Below are 16,465 nucleotides of genomic sequence, written 5' to 3' on the forward strand. Positions count from 1 at the left end.
CTTTCACACATCGGTTTTTCTCCGTCAGGCGCGATCCGGCTTTTTTTTGTAAAACCGGATACGGCAAAATGCAATGCCGGATCCAGTTTTTCCCCATTGACTTGCATTAGCGCCGGATCGCGCCGGATGGCATTGCCTTTCATCCGTTTTTTGCCGGATCCGGCTACTTGTCTCATTCCGGCTTGTGGAAAAAATGGCTACTGTAACTTTTTTTTTTATCCGGCGAAAAAGCCGGAAGCGCCGGATCCGACGCTTCCGGCTTTTTGCCACAATGAAAGTCTATGGGCGCCGGAATGCGCCGGATCCAGAAAAAGACGGATCCAGCCACCGGATCAATTTTTTTAAGTCTGCGCATGCTCAGATCCAATTGGCCAGCCCCCAGGAAACAGATATAACCTGCTAGACGGATCCGGCATAAAAACGGATCCGTTTCTACAGTTCTCCAAAATTTATGCCGGATCCGTTTTTTCTAAAAATAGCCGGATCCTGCCTGACGGCAAAAAACTGATGTGTGAAAGTAGCCTTAGGGGTCACTGCTCCAAGTGCTCCTCTCACCACTCACCACTGGAATCACTGTTGCCTTCACCTTCCACATCTTCTCCAGTTCTCCTTTGAGGCCATGGTATTTCTCCAGCTTCTCATATTCCTTCTTTCTGATGTTACTGTCACTTGGCACTGCCACATCTATTATCATTGCTGTCGTCTGATCCTTGTCTACTATCACAAAGTCTGGTTGGTTAGCCAACACCTGCCTATCCGTCTGGATATTGAAGTCCCACAGGATTTTAGCCATTTCATTCTCCACCACTTTCTCTGGGGTCTCCCACCTGGACTTAGGGGGACTTAGCCCATCTGCAGTGCAGATGTTCTTGCATATAATTCCTGCTACTTGGTTGTGGCGTTCAGAATACACTGTTACTGCTTGCATTTTGCATCCTGCCACTAAGTGTTGGACTTTTTCTTAGGTTTCTTTGCCATGGTGCTTCATGTTCCTGTTCTTCCTTCCAGATCTGTTGTTGTTGCTGCCTTAGGCATTCTCTCAGCATCTCAACTTTTGGTGCCATTTTTCTGAGGTATTCCTGAATACTCCTTGTTTCATCCATAACGATGGCTTGGATGCTTGTCAAGCCTCGACCACCCTCCTTTCTGTTGGTATACAATCTTTGGGTGTTAGACTTAGGGTGAACACCTCCATGCATTGTGAGGAGCTTTCATGTCTTCACATCTGCAGCTTCCATCTTTTCTTTTGGCCAGCACACAATGCCAGTAGGGTATCTGATAACTGGCAGGGCATAAGTATTCATGGCGTGGATTTTATTCTTCCCATTGAGCTGGCTCTTCAGGACCTGCCATACCCTTTGATGGTATTTGGATGTTGCTGCTTTCCTTGCCTCCTCATCATGGTTACCGTATCCATGTTGGATGCGGAGGTACTAGTAGCATGTCTGTACATCTGCTTTGTGCCCTCTTGGTAATTCCCCTCCATCAGTCTTGACTACCTTGCCTGTCTTTATTACCAACTGCCCATACTTTTCCTGTCCAAAGGACATCCCAATGTCTTCGCTGTAGATCCTTGTCAGGTGGATCAGTGAATTGTTGTCTCGTTCATTTTTTGCATACAGCTTTATGTCATCCATGTAGAGGAGGTGGCTGATTGTACTTCCACTCTTGAACTTGTATGTATAGCCAGACTCTGTAATTATCTGACTGAGGGGTTCAAGCTTATGCTGAACAGCAAAGGGAACAGTGCATCACCTTGGTATATGCCACATTTGATGGACGTTCTTGTACTAGTTGTCTTGAGTTCACTTCCAATGTTGTTCTACATATCCCCATTGAGTTTTGGAGGAAGGTTCACAATTTCCTCTTGAAATTGTAGAGAGTCAAGCATTCACAGATCCATGTGTGTGGCTTTGAGTCTTAGACTTTCGTGTGGTCATTCCAGGCTGTGCTGAGATTGGTCTGTCTGGATCTTGAGTCTTGAGCGACTGCTCTATCTACTAGGAACTGGTACTTAGAGCCTCTGATGTTGGTCCAAATGCCTTTCTGAGCTGGATTCATGAACTGGTTCATATGGTTCTGTAGCTTGGTGGCTATGATACATGACTGGAGTTTCCATGTTCTTGAAAGGCAATTTATTGGGTGGTAGTTGGATGGAACTGTTCCTTTGTGAGGATCCTTCATGATCAGCACTGTTCTTCCTTGTGTTAGCCAAGCTGGGTGGTAAACTACTTCTAGCAGTTGGTTCATGTGCTTTGCCATGCATTGAGTTACCGCTGTTAATTTCTTTAGCCAGTAGGCGTGGATCCTGTTTGGGCCAGGTGCTGTCCAGACAAGAGCCTTTGTTTAGCAGTCTCTAGGGCTTAATTTGAGGTAAGGCCTTCGTACGTATCCAGCTTGGTCCTATTCTTGAACTTTACACCTTCATGTCACCTTGATCTTTGTCTTCAGTCTTCTTTTCCAAGGAGGGCACGTATTTCTGTTGTTCTTGCTGGTTGTATAGCCAATCACAATCATTTCCATGATTGCTGAGGCAGTAGCATAGATCAGTTTATTAGTTTACGTTATGGTGGTGGTAGGTATTGATGCAAGTGCTCTATTGGCATATTCTAGTATACTGTCTGGTGGTGTTTCTTTGCTGAGCCTTAGCAGTCGATCTCTGGTATTGATGGTATTTAGTTTATCAAAAATCTTCTGTTTCAGATCAGCTGCAGTGCTCTCTAGTTGCAGGATTGGATAAGGATTTTCAGGGGGTTGCACATGTTGGTCTTCCAGGTCTTCATGTGGGGAGGATCTGCAGTGCAGTGCATCCATCTCAAGTTGTGATAATAGCTTTCTCTTTATGACAATGAAACATTGGGTGACTAGTTGTTTCTCTGTCAGTGGACATGCTGGTCTTGTATCCATCCAGAGTTTCCTCATACGCTTCATATTTCCTCTCTCATTTGGTCTGCTGTTATAGTAGCATTTCATCAGATACAGGTTCCCTTGCCTTGTCCATATATGTTTTTTTCCATTAGCCCATTTATCATCAGATTGTCCTGGTTCCTCGACATTTGACGTGGACCTTGTTAATCCAGGCAATGAAACACAGTTTTATCACAAGCTATTTGGACTAGGTAATTGGGCCTCCTGGCTGAACCCCAATATCAGGCCTAACAACTTTCAAGTGGAAATCTGGCCATCTGATTTTCCACTGAAGCATACATATGAAACAAAATGAACACCACATGCTCACCTCGATCCTGCTTCTCGGTGCTCTGCTTCTGTTCCTGTTTCCGGTACGCTGACTCTCCACAGTCCACAGCTGACGGAATGAAATTATGTCATCACATCAGCTGTTTCACATGCTGATTGGTGGAGGAAGTGGCCGTAGGCCCCTATTCCACCAATGAAGTCAGCACAGATGGAGACAACAAGCAGGAGGGCATGGTGCGGCCCGTGGACCTTTGGTTTCTAGAGCCACAGCTGTCTCGGCCCACGGGTCAGACTGAGACAGCCATAGGGCCAGATGTAGCCCATGGGCCACACTTAGCCCAAATCAGGTGTAGAGGTATCATTCTTATTCTCATTTTCACATGGAAACACAAGAAGCAATGGAATGAAACTGAAAAGGAGATGATACAGATTAGATATTAGAAAAATCTTTTTGATCAATGCCATGAGAGGTGGTGAGTTCTCCTTCAATGAAAGTCTTCAAACAGGCTGGACAGACATCTGTCTGAGATAGTTTAGTGAATCCTACATTGAGCAGGGGGTGGGATCAGATGAACCAGGAGGTCTCTTCCAACTATACCATTTTATGATTCTATGTGTAACACCCATGTCCACGCTGGGTCCCTGTCGGGGTCCTCGTCCTCCTATTGTGGTGCACCTACCTCCGCGGGGTCCCCGCTCTCAGTCTGCTTCCTGCCGCTCTGCTCCTGCCCCTGCTTCCTGGCACGCTCTCTCTCGGTCTCTTAAAGAGACAGTGCGCTTTTTTCAAAATGTAATTAACCAATGATAGCATTATGTGTACTACTTCTGGCCCCTCTGCAATAGAGAGGGCGCTGGAGCAACAAGAGTTTCCTGTTGCCAGTTTCCAGTTCTGCAGCCTGTCTTTCATGTGCCTGTAACAAAACTGCAAAGTGCTTGCCGTCAGGGCAGCTTCTGCCACTTCCTATTCCATCTGCTCCCTGACAGCACATTGCTAGGTCTTCCGTCTGCTCCTGAGCCTGCTGACTACTTCATACAGCACATCTTCCCTCTACCCGGTCCCATGTGGGGAGGACCTGCTGGTAGGAAGTTTCCCTGTACAGCCCGGAGCCCCGTACACGGCCTGGATGTCACGAGCGCTTCGGAGGTGACATGCCATCATCCTGCATCAGGCCTCAGAAGGTCTGAGCGCCTGTCCATACAGACTGCTCCTTGAACCATCTGCCTCTAGGACCCAGCGTCAACCTCCTCCTGCCCTGAGAAGTTTGTATCTATTTAGTTATTAGCTCAGCTGTGACCCAGTGCAGGTAATAGCTTCATTTCCACTTCTGCTTGCTAGAGTGTTGGACCTTCTCAGAATGCTCCAGTTTGGTGTCTGTAATCCCTCTTCTGGTATCTGTATCCGGCGATTCAGCTAAGTGTTCCCCTGTTTGTCTCACCTTACCGTCTTTAGTTTAGCGGAGACTGCCTAGCGCGCATCTCCCTCCCATTCCCTATTCAGGACTAGGCCCCAGGGAGATTCAGGGCCTCAGGTTCCAGCTCGGCGATTGGTGAGGAACCAATATAGGGACTCGGTAGGAGTTCTAGGAAGAGATTAGATCTAGCCCAGGGGTCTCCAAATCCCTTCCTTAAGGTACTGTCACACTTAGCGATGTACCAGCGATCCCGACCAGCGATATGATGTGGTCAGGATCGCTGGTACATCGCTAAGTGGTCGATAGTGAGCTGCCACACAGGCAGATCTCACTGGCGACATCGCTGGGGACGGGGGTCGCTACTTACCTGTCACACTAGGCGATCCTGCGTCCTCCCGCCCGGCTCCACGCGTCGCTCGTCTCTCCACAGGAAGCACCGCAGGAAGCTGACGACGAGAAACAGTCCTGGACGTTCTCGCGCGATCAGCGATAACCAGCGGGGGAGCGGTGGGAGGTAAGTATCACACACAGCGATATCGCTAGCAATATCGCTATAACGTCACAAGTTATAGCGATATTGCTAGCGATATCGCTTAGTGTGACATGCCCTTTAGTGTCTAGGCCCCCCGCCCCCATTTCCCTTTATGTTACACTTGCTTTTCCCTCACTGTGCGTGACATTATTACCCGCCGCACTGTTTAGAGAAAAAAAAAAACTGACACGTGGTTCATTTATGCACTTTTTTTAGTTTTGTGTTTTTTTATTGTTTTTTTTCTCTCTCTCTCCTTTTGGAGATGGATGCAGTCACTGAGTTGGCTGAGCGACTACGCTGTCTGTCTCTGGAAGTGACCCAGTGCGGGTAATAGCTTAATTTCCACTTCTGCTTGCTAGAGTGTTGGACCTTCTCAGAGTGCTCCAGTTTGGTGTCTGGATTCCCTCTTCTGGTATCCGTATCTGGTGATTCAGCTAAGTGTTCCCCTGTTTGTCTCACCTTACCGTCTTTAGTTTAGCAGAGACTGCCTAGCGCGCATCTCCCTCCTGTTCCCTATTCAGGACTAGGCCCCAGGGAGATTCAGGGCCTCAGGTTCCAGCTCGGCCATTGGTGAGGAATCAATATAGGGACTCAGTAGGAGTTCTAGGGAGAGATTAGATCTAGCCCACGGGTCTCCAAATCCCTTCCTTAGTGTCTAGGCCCCCTTCCCCCATTTCCCTTTATGTTACACTTGGTTTTCCCTCACCATGCGTAACACTGGAGCGCAGCCCCGTGTGCATGCTTCTGGCCACTAGTGCAGAGCCTGTGCCCTGCCATGTGTTACACCCTGTGCGTGCAATGCCTGCCCCCTCACCTACAGGGGGGAGCCCTAATGGGGCGGCCAGCGCTGCTTCACCTGCCCGAACCCTCTGTCACCTGCCCCATAAGCTGAGGCTGGAGGGTGGTTGTGTCCTGAGCTGGGAGAGCTGCGCCAGTGAGCAGTAGACCCTACTGTGAAACATTTTCCTGGATATGTTGCAGGGCAGAGACCTTCCAGCTTTACAGGAGACCTCTGTTTCACGTGTGGAGTCTTGGAGAATGGCCAGGAATAAACTGTCCCCTGTACTGAGAGATGGTGCGTGCCTGCGAGCAGAGGAGAACGATGAGCGGTATATTAAAGTCCGAATGACAGCAGATGTTACCCCATCATCCGAAATCTGTTGTCATTTGGACTTTAATATACCGCTCATCATTATCCTCTGCTCACAGGCAGAGCAGGGAGAATGACAGCTGGCTTCAGCACCAGTTGCCGGGGGACAACGGCTTAACAGTAGCGCTACTTCCCCGACGGCCGTCCATGTGTCCATGTGGTGCTGATGTGGCACATGGGTGGCACATGCTTGCCACATGTGTGCCTCACGTAGTACACACAAGGACACTGATATCTTCGGTACTGGTTTTTCAGGTACCGGAAATATCAGGATGTGTGACACCGGCCTAAGAGATAAGTGGATCAGGCAAAATTTAAATTAGCCTGTTTGTACAAATTTTCCTGGAAAATTAGGTTTGCAAAACAGTTATTGTTCTTAAATTTAATGTCACTTATTTAATGTTTCTTTAGACCCCAGAGCATAATAAACACAAGTTGTAAAAAATTTAAAAAAATCCTTGTGTTCAATTTACCGTTCACCTATCAGCACGAGGACCAGACAGGTGAAGGCAAGTAGCAATGTGGCTAGAGAGGTGAGCAGCAAGGTGAGTATTAGGAAGTTTTTTTTCACATTTTCATGGCCTTTTATAGTGGAGAAAAATGACAACCAGTGGTCGACAATTTGCCAAATCTGTGCATGAGTGGATTTTAAAAAAATACATTTTTTGGCAAATGCGGATTTTTATAAAATTCAAGTAGAATCATATTCCACCTGAATATATTCATTCATCTCTAATATCTAACAATCCTCTTATTTCCATAGTTTCACAAATTTTACATCTTGGTTTTCTAGTTTCAGTGTTGAAGTCTTGCGGTTGGTTTAATCTTGCACTTGTTTGTAATTCTCATGTTTTGTGGTATTCTGTGACACACACAGTGCAAACAAGCCTTAATTAAAATATCTAGATTTAAGAGAAGGTTGGATCATTGTTGAAAGATTATTGTCCATCTCTATTCCTGCTTGTAGCCCATTAATTACAAAATGAGTCTGTTTCAATATTTTGATTTCTTGCTGGTACTACTAATCTAAATTAGCCAGTTATAATAATGTTTTTAGTAGATTTTTTAACACAGATTGTTTACACATTTTCAATTTTTTTTTCTCCCAAAATCACAGCCAATGTCACCTCACAGGTAACACTAACAAAGAAGTTTGCATGTGCTGGACCTGGTGAAATAAAAAAAATGTTTCATCCATCACTGATTTTTGAAACTTCATATTAGACTTCAAACAGCTTGGATTGTGTGCCTCCCCATTCTTCCGCCAGACTTTGGGATATTGATTTCCGAGGTCTAGTGTGAAGTATTCACAATCAGTGATGGTTTGGGGAGCCATGTCATCTGCTGGTGTAGGTCAATTGTGTTTTATCAAACCAAAGGCAGCGCAGTTTCGTCTACCAGGAAATTTTAGAGTACTTCATGCTTCCCTCTGCCAACAAGCTTTTTGGAGATGGACATTTCATTCTCCAGCAGGACTTGGCAACTGTCCACACTGCCAAAAGTACCAATACCTGGTTTAAAAACAACAGTGTCACTGTGCTTGATTGGCCAGCAAACTCGCCTGACTTTCACCCCATAGAGAATCTATAGGATATTGTCAAGAGGAAGATGAGAGACACCAAAACCCACAATGTAGACGAGCAGAAGGCTGCTATCAAAGCAACCTGGGCTTCCATAACACCTCAGCACTGCCACAGGCTGATCGCCTCCATGCCACGCCACACTGATGCAGTAATTGATGCAAAGGGAGCCCCAACCAAGTATTGATTGCATTTACTGAACATACATTTTAGTAGGCCAACATTTCCAATTTTAAAATAATTTTTTCAAGCTGGTGTTATAAAGTATTCTAATTTACTGAGTTTATGACTTTTATGTTTTCATTGGCTGTAAGCCATAATCATCAACATTAACAGAAATAAACACTTGAAATAGATCAATTTGTTTGTAATGAATCAATCTAATATATGATTTTCACTTTTTGTATTGAAGAACTGAAACAAATTAACTTTTTGATGATATTCTAATTTTGTGAGATTCACCTGTAGGATGACTGCAGACTTATCAGTTTGGACCAGACAACCCTTTTAACAATAGGGATATGGAATGAAAGCCAGCTATAAACAATGGATTAAATATACAGATAATATGTAACAGCAGCAAAGCATTGAAAAACAATTACAATTTGTTTACCCATAGCCATATATTTTAATAAGGCTGTGTTTGTCTTAAAGAACTTGAAATTGGTTTCAAACATTTCTAGGAGACCTCACATAATCAAAACACATCTTTATAAGGCAACTGGGACACTAGTAATTTGTGGTATATTAACTTAAATTTTTGTGAAAACTTCAATTTGTATAACACTTGCTCATCTCTACTTTTTTACCCATACACTATGTGTATAAAAGTCAAGTAAAAATGACATACCATATTACATTTCCAATTAATTTCAGTTATATATCTTATGCTCCAGGCAAATCCAGAGATGACTTCTCAGTTATGTTAGTTTCTTGTTAACTCTTATTATGAGCTTTGCCTCGCTCTTTGTTAGAGATGAATGAATAATTTTGTAGGACCCGGGTCCAGCAGCCACATCAGTTCTGTTTTGCAGACGTAGTGGTGCCCGGTAAATGCAAACTGTCTTCTGTCATGATCTCAGTGCGGGTTTGTCTCGCACACTTTGGGTTAATGTCTGGAACCAGTGCTGATGACTGGCACTTCTGGGGTTAAATGTTATGATCCCAGTGCAGGATCTTACCTGCACACCTGGGACCTATTATTGTGGCCTCTCCCTGGGTCTGGGAAAGCTTCTTATAGCCTCAGGAAGCTCCCATCCCCATCAGTTATACTTTCGCCCTTGGCAGAGTTGTGTTTGACCCCTGAGTGTGTTTGTGCTGTGTTCTTGTTTGCCTGATACTCTGTGTATGACTCGGTCTGTTCTCTGGATACTGCTTGTTGGATTCTGCTTGGTACCTTCTTTGTCTGTTTGGCTTTGACCACTGCCTGGCCCCGACTCTCCGTTCTGTCTCATCCCTGGTACTTTATTGCTATCTCTGTGTATGACCCAGTCTTGTCTGACTTTGAGTATTCCTGTATTAGTGTCCTGCCATCTCTGGCAGCAGGATGCTAAGCCCCACCCCCTTGCAGTCACATGACCATAGGTCCATCACTGCTCACTTACTTCAGCTCCTCCAGGTCCTGTTTGCCTGAACTGTCCGGCCGTGTCTGACCCCTGGCCCCTCTGCAGTGTGGGCAAGTCCTTGCTCAGTGGTGGCTGCACGCCGACCCCAACAGGACCGTGACATCTTCACATTTTGTAACCCTTGAGTTGTCTTCTAATTTGTAAGCATGGCACAATATTATTGTTGTGGCTTGATGTACGTATGACATTGAGCTGAGCCTAATGATCAGAAGAGGTGGCTTCAAGTGTTAAGTGGTTTTCAGGGCTCCTTACTGGCAGCCACAGAATATTGAAATGGCTGCAGGACCTCGGTCTTGTGAATTGATTTGCTCATCCCTACTCCTTGTCTTCTTCAGGTTTAGTGTCTGCTGCCATGCATTGAGGGTTTGTAGCAGGATTTGCAAACGTCTCTCCAGAGCTGCAAATTGTATATATGGCTTCCCCAGACTGGTGTTCCACTGGTTGAGCCCAGTCCTTTTTGTCTGCCTTTATTTACACACTGAGATCAACATTGACACATGGTAAGATTTTTAATATTAGACAGTGTAGGACTGTCCCGATCAGAGTTACCATGTTGTGGTGGGATGGCTTTTATGCTATTTTTGATAATAAAAAAAGTATTGCTAAAATCTATGTGTTATTTAAATGCACTTTTTTCTTTTTATTTACTTATTTACAGCATTGTTTTTTGTTCATTTTTCTATTGTAGGTTTTATATGTTTTGCGGTCAATGTGAATATGTGTTTATGTTCTGTATGTGTACCAACTCGTCAAGCTCAATTTTTGTGTTTTTTCTTTGTATTATTGCATTCTGTGCAAGTCGGGGTGTGGCCTCCTTCTCCTGAGCTGGAAATTGTATAGAAGGCTTCCCCAAACTGGTGTTCCACTGGTTGGGCCCAGTCCTTTTTGTCTGCCCTTGTTCACACACTGAGGTCAACACTGACACATTGTAAGGTTTTTAATTTTAGACAGTGTAGGACTGTCCTGATCAGAGTAACCTTGTCATGGTGGGATGGCTTTTATGCTATTTTTTATTAAAAAAAAGTATTGCTAAACCTCTGTGTTATTTAAATGCACTTTTTGCTTTTTATCTACTTAGTTACAGCAGGGTTTTTGCTCATTTTTTCTTTGGTAGGTTTTATATGTTCCTAAAATAGTCCTGTAGAAATCTTACAGAGCACACCGGGTTTATTTTCCTACTGATCTGGTTCATTTTTAGAAGCAAAACTTAACTAAGAGCCGAATATTTCTGTTTCTTTTGTCCTACTGAAGAAGTAGCAGAGATGTGAGCATCCTTCTGTAGCTAGTTGTCTTATATCCTCACATGAGACAGTGGCACAGACAAAAGTAAACTTGGTTTAGATCCTGCAAAACATTTTTTTCAATTTGAATTACTATAAAGAGACAAAATACAATCTAAGGAAATGAGAATGCTAAGGACATGTGCACAAAACATTTTTTTTCCTCAGGTGGATTCTGCTAGAATATATTAACATCATGCACATCAATTTAAAAACAACTTTGCTGTGCACATGCTCAGCCCTTTAAGGTCTCCTTAACCACTTGAGGCTATAGAAACTGTGAAGTGGTGAAAATAAATAGCATGATCATTCTTCAGGCGGCTTCGTTTGGAAGCCACCCACGCGTCACAATTGAAAGTGCAATCTTTGACTTCAAAAACTCAGTGGTTCTGTTGGTATCTTAAAACATTGTGTGAACATCCTATAAGAAATGTTGAAATTTCACTCGGTTAGTGAGCTTTCAACCAAAAGTAAAATAAATGCATAAACTTTTGTGGGTAAACATTCTGAGTTGGCAGAACCTGTTTTTATGTCTGCTACATATTCTTCTTTCTTGCTGTGAACCTCTTCCTGGAGCACCACTACTTCTTAAGGCTCATGCAGACAATTGTATTTTTGCAAAGGTAAAGGAGGAGGTTCCAGCTTCAGAAATTATTAATTTATTGAGTAAAAAAAATGGGGTTACATCATGAGAGGGTAGACACAGCTACATGTTTTGAACATCCTTTACATTTTTTAACAAAGCTACACATGTGATGAGTACAGATTAATTTAAATAAAAAATTTAAATTAATCTGTAATCAGCACATCTGTAGCTTTGTTAAAGAACTCAATGGATGTTCGAAACGCGTAGCTGTGTCTTACCCTCATGCTGGAACCCGTCTTTTAACTCAATAAATTTTGCAATTTCTGAAGCTTGAACCTCCTCCTTAATCTTTGCACAAGTGGTCCCTTGCAGTTCCATGTTTCTAGGATGCCTGACAGCTGGGATGAGCTGGTCTATCTTTTACTTAATTGTGTTTTTGATTAGAGCGTGATCTGACAAAACATCGAATTGCACTCGGACCAATCTTATTCTATGGGTCCATTCACATGTTCAATTTTTTTCCTCAGACTGAGTCTGTCTAAGGAAAAAATTGCACAATTTGCATTGTAAAATGGATCACACGCAATTATGCAAGTCAATGGGTCTGTCAAAAGTAGATTTTTTTCCATCTTCTCCACCTCCAAGAAAATCAAATCTCTCTCTGATCAGACTGTGATTAGCGTTATCGGATTGATTTTACAAATTCACACTTGACTCAGGAAAGGTGAGTACCTGATGATTTTTCTATTTTTAAAAACATCCGGGGCAAATAGATAAAAGAAAATTGAATGGGGAAAACCCCATTTTCACTATTGCTCCTATTGCATAATTTTCCATTATTATTAGCCTACAAATAGTTGTAGTTAAAAAATAAATGGGGTGTGTTATGCAAAAGTATATTGGCATTATTATAATGGATCTTTTTAATTAGTTGCTAAACTCACTGAATCTTTTCATATTAAAATATTTTTGCTAGAAATGTTTTAAATATTTTTTAAGTTTAGGTATGTTTCTTCATAGAGGTTGGCAAGGAATCAGTAACATGGCAGTGGGTATATTCAGATGTATATTCCTAATACATACAACAAATACCATATTGTATGAAGTTAAAATCACTGTTATCGCAGCCTGTATCAAAGATAATTAGTATATAATTGCTGCTGCTAGTAAATACTACAGTTACTCAGCCTGATCGTGTGTGTGCTTTCAGAGAATGTCACAGAATTATATTTGAAGTGTTTATAGATTGAGTGATGCAACTAGCCAATTTTATGATATTAAAATAGGCTATATGAAATATTGCAAGTGTGCTTGTCATTTTTACTCTATATGCCAAAAATTTCAGCCAACACTTGCTATCCACTAATGTTTCTGTTTGGCATTTAAATGTACTGCTCTGTCATAGCCAATACTCTATATTTGGGAAAAATTGTATGTTATGACTACTTCTATTTTGCCTTTTTATTTAGTAGTCTCTCCAATAGCTAACCATTGCCAGATATATATATATGACTGTGTTGGAAGACAACATGGACTATCTATGTATCATAGGAATCACTGAACTCTATATTGAGTTTTTGAGAGCTGAATAATTCCAGGACTCTATTCATGAGATAAACCAGATACAAGACTGTGTACCTGAGAAGGCCTATGTTCTTTTGTGTTGTCCTTTTGTTTTAGACATAAGATAAAAGTGAATCTGCATACGAAATGAATACTGACCCTCCAACATAATAGAAGATATAGGTGCACACTGTGGAGGTCTTGAATGAATAGCCTCTATCCTGTTTGTGACCTATTGTTATCTGCATATGTACACAGCTCCTATGGGTTTCCATTATGAACCAGTGTTCCTGAGATAGACATCATGGATATGTAATTGATACACAATATCTGTGATGTTTGGATGATAAACTATTGCTCTTCAGATGGACATCTAGTCTTGGCCTAAACTGAATACCCTCAGGCCTTTTGACACCAGGACTTTATCCTAAATCCAAGGACGCCATCTACAGGAAAATGATGAATACTGCAGCAATGACAATGTTCATATTACCGGAAGATGATCGGACATTTGCCACAGAGGATACCAGAGCAAGGGTGGAGTCATGGCTTGTATGTGGGCGTGGATGTGTATTGGTTTAATATATATGTAAGGATCAGATTTATACCTCTCTCTTCCCCACATCCCAGCTTCTACTACCCTCTCCTGTAACCTCTTCCCTTTAATTGTACCCTTTCCTCTTAGTTAGACTTCCCTTATGTATGTCATTGTAAATACCTTGTTTGCAATAAACCCCCTTTTAAAGATCCAGTAGTTCCTTTTAATTACCAGTACCTGGCACCCCAAAACTCAGCAGATTCTTCAGACTGCCATTAATGTGTGTTTCATGGCTTTTTATATGGAAAATAATTAATTAACTAATGGATATTAATTATATATAATATATATATTATATTGATTATACATATTATATACAGCATGTATACAGCATGTATATATTAAATTGTTATACAGTATAAAGAGCATAAGGAGCATAAAATCAACTTCTAAAGAGATATTCCCATGGAAAACAAGTATGGCAAACCAATGTCTTATCTCATGTTGTAAACCTAGTTAGTCACTAAAAAGACATGCTTAGTATAAAACATTAATTAGGAGGCAGGAGAGGGATGCTGTTGCAGTTTTTTCACATAGCTAGTATAGTTAAAGTAAACCATTTGAAATGGGAGAAAGAGAAGAAGGGGTGGCATTTGATTGCCTCATAGCACAAAGCACAGTTTTTAAATGAAAGCATGAACAGCCTGCCCACTCAACATCTAACCACTTCACAAATGGCCGAGATTTAAGTTTCTGCATCAAAAATGTATTCTTCTACATTTTAAAAAGTCAATTTTTTTTCTCCTGTCAAAATAGCCATATAATCACTAATTGAGATGAGCGAACCTTTTAAGGTTTTTTTTTTGGCTTGGATCAGCAAACTTACTGATGTTCGCAGAACAGTTTGCCAAACGTATAGGCAAAACCTTTAGAAGGGCCCAAAAGTTGCTAAAATAGCTCAAATTAGATGCAGACACCAGGAAAAGTGGTATCAATTCACTAAAAGTACAAATAGTATAATTGCACACCATGGATTCATGGGACAGGGCCTGAAACAGGGCTTGGATCACCATTTCTATTTTAAATATTGATCAGCATGCGCTTAGTTACCCATTGTTTACCTTGGATACCAGCTCCCAGTGCGAGCACGCTGGTATCCAGGGTACACAGTGGGTAACTAAGCGACGTGCCAGCTTAGTTACCCGCGTCCTCGCTGGTCCTGATCTCTGGTGAGTTTGCCTGTTTGACAGCTCACCAGCAATCATGTAGCGACACACCAGTGATCCTGACCAGGTCATATCATTGTCGGGATCGCTGGTGCATCGCCATGTGTAACGGGACCCTAAGTGCTGGTCTTGGAGCCCTACTGCTACAGTCAACACACATGAAGGCGACCTAATCTGAAGTCCAAACATTTCCAAAAATTAGAGGTAGGCACCAAGAAAAGTGCCACCAATTGACCCAAAGTAGAAACTTTATAATGGGCAGCAGTCAGGCATGGGCCATGCATGAGACAGGGTCTGAAGCAGCATTTACAGCTTTTAAATTAAGTTGAAATTAAGAGGTGGATGAGGGACTGGTGTAGGCCTGCTGTGCTGGGAGCCCTGCCAAATTCAAGCTACACACATGAAAAATATTCAACTTGGAGTAAAAAAATCCAAAATTTAAGTTCAGACACAATGAAAAGTGTCATCAATTGACACACAGTATAAAGTTTATAATGGCGCTGCGGTCAAGCATGGATCATTCATGAGACAGAGTCTGAACCAGCACTTAAGGGGGTTTTACACATAGCGATATCGCTAGCAATATCGCTAAAACGTCACTGATTTTGTGACGTTATAGCGATATCGCTAGCAATATCGCTATGTGTGATACTTACCCCCGACCGGCTCCCCCGCTGGTTATCGCTGATCGTGTGAGATCAGGCGGCTCCATTTCTCGTCGTCTGCTTCCTGCTGGGCTTCCTGCTGTGTGAGACGAGCGACACTGGACGCGGGCGGGAGGACGTCAGGATCGCTGTGTGTGAAAGGTAAGTATCGTGCGCTGTATCCCTGCTGCATCGCTGTGAGATCTTTCTGTGTGAAAGCTCACTAGCGATCATTTAGCGATGCACCAGCGATCCTGACTGGGTCGTATCGCTGGTCGGATCGCTGGTGCATCGCTAAATGTAAAAGGGCCTTTACAGCTATGAAATTAAGTTGAAATTAAGAAGTGGTGTGAGACCAGTGTAGGCCTGTTGTGCTGGTGTTATGGAAATATATATATTCATATGTGTATCCATAGATCTCACTTGCCTGCTATAGGCTATATACTGCTATATACTCATATATTCTTATACACTGCTACATATCCATATATGCTCGCTTGGAGATATAATCATAGCTGTCTTGAACTTTGTAACCATTCTACCAGAGATGACCTAACCCGTCTGGAGAACCAATGTGACACCCATTGTCTTGTGTCTTGGGAAATATCTAGCAGACATAGGGAATAAGGAAGTAACACCAGATGTGCCAGCCTATACCAGAACATGCTGACACTGTAAAAACAATAGGCTGTAAATTATATTGCTAGAATCAGCTTTTTTTGGTAAACTCTTCCATATATGTTCATGTATTCAAACTGACCAATTACACTAGAAGGTGAGCCTTTATGTTAATCAGATAACCTCCCTTTCCTACATGTATCTATAAATATAGGTATGCTTAATAAAGCTGCAGAGCATTGAAAGAATCAATTGCTGTCTCTGTGTACAGTTCTTTTCTTCCAGTTGAGCACTCAATAAGACTCTGTCTAATTTGGGCAGGACACAGTACGCACAGGGGTAAATTTACCCAACTATAAATTTCCACATCAATTTGGCGCCCAACGTGGGGCTTTGGACAAAACACACGGGGACCCAGCTGACCGGAAAGACGGGGATGCCGTTACGGGCCTGGCACACGGGACGGAGGCTGCAGCTCCATAAGTAAGGTAAGAAAATTCTGTCATCTTGCCT

General features: G+C 42.6%; 1 protein-coding gene across 1 annotated transcript in view; it reads right to left on the reverse strand.

Moving 5' to 3' along the window:
- Positions 1-2,424: 2,424 nt before the first annotated feature.
- Positions 2,425-16,465, reverse strand: part of LOC141083656 (uncharacterized) — a 145,335-nt gene continuing 131,294 nt past the window's right edge. Inside the window, 2 exon segments of the mRNA XM_073568034.1 lie at positions 2,425-2,528; positions 3,239-3,307. Of these exon segments, the coding sequence (XP_073424135.1) occupies positions 2,425-2,528; positions 3,239-3,307 (173 nt within the window).

The sequence above is a fragment of the Dendrobates tinctorius genome, unplaced genomic scaffold, assembly GCF_039654945.1.
Source record: "Dendrobates tinctorius isolate UK_male_01 unplaced genomic scaffold, ASM3965494v1 ptg000005l, whole genome shotgun sequence".
Lineage (NCBI taxonomy): Eukaryota > Metazoa > Chordata > Amphibia > Anura > Dendrobatidae > Dendrobates > Dendrobates tinctorius.